We start from the raw sequence: 3374 nt of genomic DNA, 5'->3' as shown, positions 1-3374 counted from the left end.
TAAAGGTTTTTATGTCTAGATTTTACAAACACGAGGTATTTTTGAATTTTTACAAGGAATGCTGATTCAGATTTGTCCCATTTTGGTAATTTTATAATTTAAAATGTTTGAATGTACTGTTATCAATAATTATAACTTTTGATAAAATAACAAGATATTATATCTTTAGTATATATATATATATATATATATATATATATATATATATATATATATATATATATATATATAATTTTTAGATTTCTTGCATTGAGTTAATTGTAGTTGAATTAATTTATTATGCAAACTCACAAGAGTTGTCCTTTTTTTATGCATGTATAATAAATAATGCACAACCCTTTTTTTAGTTATAAATAATCAATAAAAATGTCCTGACGTTCATAAACCTTTCATTCTTCCTCCTCTTTAGTACCAACTCTAAAGCCATGTCGACTACAGAATTTAACGAGATTAATAATTACTCGTTCCGCCGGAGGCATGATTCCGGGGAACTGGACGTTTTCGAGGCAGCCCGATATTTCTCCGGTGTTCATGAAAATTTAGACGATTACAATATGATCAATGTTTTTCCTCACAAATCCATCATAGAAGAAATTCAAAGACCTGAAAGAATGCGCCTCGACTCGATGATGCGCAATCCAATCCCTCCACAGAACCATGCAATGCATCAGAAGGAAATCAAGAAAAACAAGCAGCCAAGTTCCCCAGGTGGCAGGCTTGCAACTTTCCTGAATTTATTATTCAATCACACGAGTTCAAAGAAGTTTAAATCCAAATCAATCGGCACGATTAAGGATCTTGAAGAGGCAACCCAACTTCACGGTGGAAGAAGGATAGGAAGAAGCAGCAAGATCTACTCAAGAAACCCTAAGGATACTACTTCTGCTGCTGATGCTGTTGATTCGAAATCCATGTATTCATGTTCAAGTTCTGGTTTCAGAACACCTCCACTGCCATTTTCAAACGTTCCCACAAAACCAGACGAAGAATTTGTCCGCTTTTTTTATCCGAAAAACGGTGGGAACATGAAGCCGAAATCCCTGCATGATGCATTTTATTTTGACAAAATAAGCACGGATTATTTTGCCTTGAGTATCGAGGATAAACTGAGGATATTCAACATCAAGAATTCTGCGGTGAACTGGATTGATGATGAGTGTCCATCGGAAGAAAAGGGATTCAGGAAATTCAGTGATGCTGATGATGGAGCGGACACCGATTCGAGTTCTGATCTGTTTGATTTACCAAACCATGATTTAGATGTTCATGGAAATGGTCTGCCGGTTTATGAAACAACCTATATGAACATAATCAGGAGAGGTGCTCTTGTTTAATCACGTTTACTTATTTTAATGTTGTGATTTGCGTTTTCCAATTTCTATATTTCACTATTTGCTATCATAATTGAATTTTAAAATTGTAGCTTTAACTTTTTTTTTACAATTCTGAAAATTTATTATGCAATTTTAGTCTTTTGTACACGAACATGTTCACATGTGCACGTAGAAAACATACTAAAAATACAAACGAAAAAAAGATAATAGACTAAAACTAAAATTTCATCATATAAATTATCAAAAACGCAAAAGACAAACAGAAAATACATTACAAGAAAATTGATCTATAGTGACGGAAAATATTGTCATTAGATGTCCAAAATCTGTCGTAAATTAATTTTAATGATGATAAGTTTCCCGTCATATACTTTAATTATAGCCCTCTTAGGTAAAAGTAATTAATGACGATAAAGAGAGTCCGTTGTTTTCGTGCATACTAGGGGTGAAGGTTGAGCTCTATATATATATTCATGATTTATAATTAGCTATATAGAACTTATAAGTGTTCTAGTTAAATTGAATGGTCATTGAAATTAAATATTTTGTAGCTTAATAGCTTGAATTTTTTTTAAAAAAAAAAGTTATAAATGACATCATCATTCTATGATTCTTTTCTTTATTTTATTGTTGGAACGAAGTAATAATTTTAAAATTAAAGTAACACAAGGTTTGATTAATCCGTAGACCGTACGGTGGTCGAGTCATTAAAGACTTTAAGTCGTGTCATAAAAAAGACCAGCGCAACGTATCACCAAGTATATTTACTTTTCAGAAAGAGAACCAGTTAAATAAAATTAATATTATTTTATAATTCTGGAATTCTCATATTGTATTTTGTTAAACTTATGTATTTTCACATTATTCCAAATTATCATGATTATTTTATATTCAACATTTTAATAACTCCCAAAAACTATTTTATTATGATTCTATATTATTATAACATAATAATAAATTTTCAAGTTCTTAAAAATTAATCACATAATTCGATATAATCATTCTTTTAGGTTACTCTTGTTATAATTTTTGCGATTTTATATAATAATGATATATACTTAGTTTATTTTCTTCGATTTTCTTTCATTTATATTATTTAAGAGAGCTTTGTCTCATATTGCATTGTGCTTTACTTATTTCATTTGCAAATCAGAAAATTCGAAGGTAACTTTTTTTATTAATTAAGTTATAATAATTAGTACAATATAATATGAGATTATGGCAAAACTTACTCGTTAGTACTAGTATTTGAATGTTCGTTAACGTGTAATCAAATGCCGAAAAATCTTGTTTTGAATCTTCGTGTTTTTGTTTTATCGGTTGAGTTTGTCGCATATAATTATACAATATAATTTATCTAGTATTAAAAAAATGTCGTACGTGTTAAAATAATTTGTAATTTCTAGAGTCACATTCTAGAATATTTTCTAGTACTTTGAAAGTCATCTAGGAAGTTTAATAACTAGTTAAAGTGTGGAGTTAATAAGCCTAGAAAATTGTGAGACTTGGTCTATAAATATGCTTATGTAATCTCCATATTTGTTAATCCAAAAAATACAATCAAGTGTATTGCATCACTTTAATTCCTACTACAAAATTTTATTCCGTTGTGCCCTTCAAATTTGGTATCAGAGCTACCATTTAAGAAGATCTTTCGTTCCAGAATCTCCTGTTGCCTCCAACCTCTTCTCACGTAAGCAAATTCCATCAATTTACTTGCAATTGGTTGCATCCTTGCACGGGTCCCGCATAGAAGAAATTCAAAGTCCACCTTGTTCTCATTTAACAGTAGCAATTCCAACATATGGCTGGAAATTTGCAGATCACGATGTTCAAATATTCTTCGACGGAAGTACCTATATTTGAAGGAGAGCATTATGATTATTGGAGCACCGAAATGATGGATTTCTTCATCTCCGAAGATTTATGGGATATCATTGAAAATGATTATCCAGAACCACCTACCGAAGATGGTGCAGATTGGAGTGAAGTTCAACAAAATAAATACAAACAAGATCAGAAGAAAGATGCTACTGCACT

General features: G+C 30.7%; 1 protein-coding gene across 1 annotated transcript; it reads left to right on the top strand.

Moving 5' to 3' along the window:
• The first annotated feature begins 366 nt into the window (after positions 1-366).
• On the top strand, positions 367-1427 carry LOC140816714 (protein BIG GRAIN 1-like E). The gene has a single exon (XM_073176135.1). The coding sequence runs from the start codon at positions 426-428 to the stop codon at positions 1332-1334; it is 909 nt and encodes a 302-aa protein (XP_073032236.1). The 5' UTR covers positions 367-425; the 3' UTR covers positions 1335-1427.
• The last annotated feature ends 1947 nt before the right edge of the window (positions 1428-3374 follow it).

Source organism: Primulina eburnea, chromosome 16, assembly GCF_022965805.1.
Source record: "Primulina eburnea isolate SZY01 chromosome 16, ASM2296580v1, whole genome shotgun sequence".
Classification (NCBI taxonomy): Eukaryota; Viridiplantae; Streptophyta; class Magnoliopsida; order Lamiales; family Gesneriaceae; genus Primulina; species Primulina eburnea.
The sequence above is the reverse complement of the archived record's forward strand: the minus strand, read 5'-3'. Positions and strand labels throughout refer to the sequence as shown.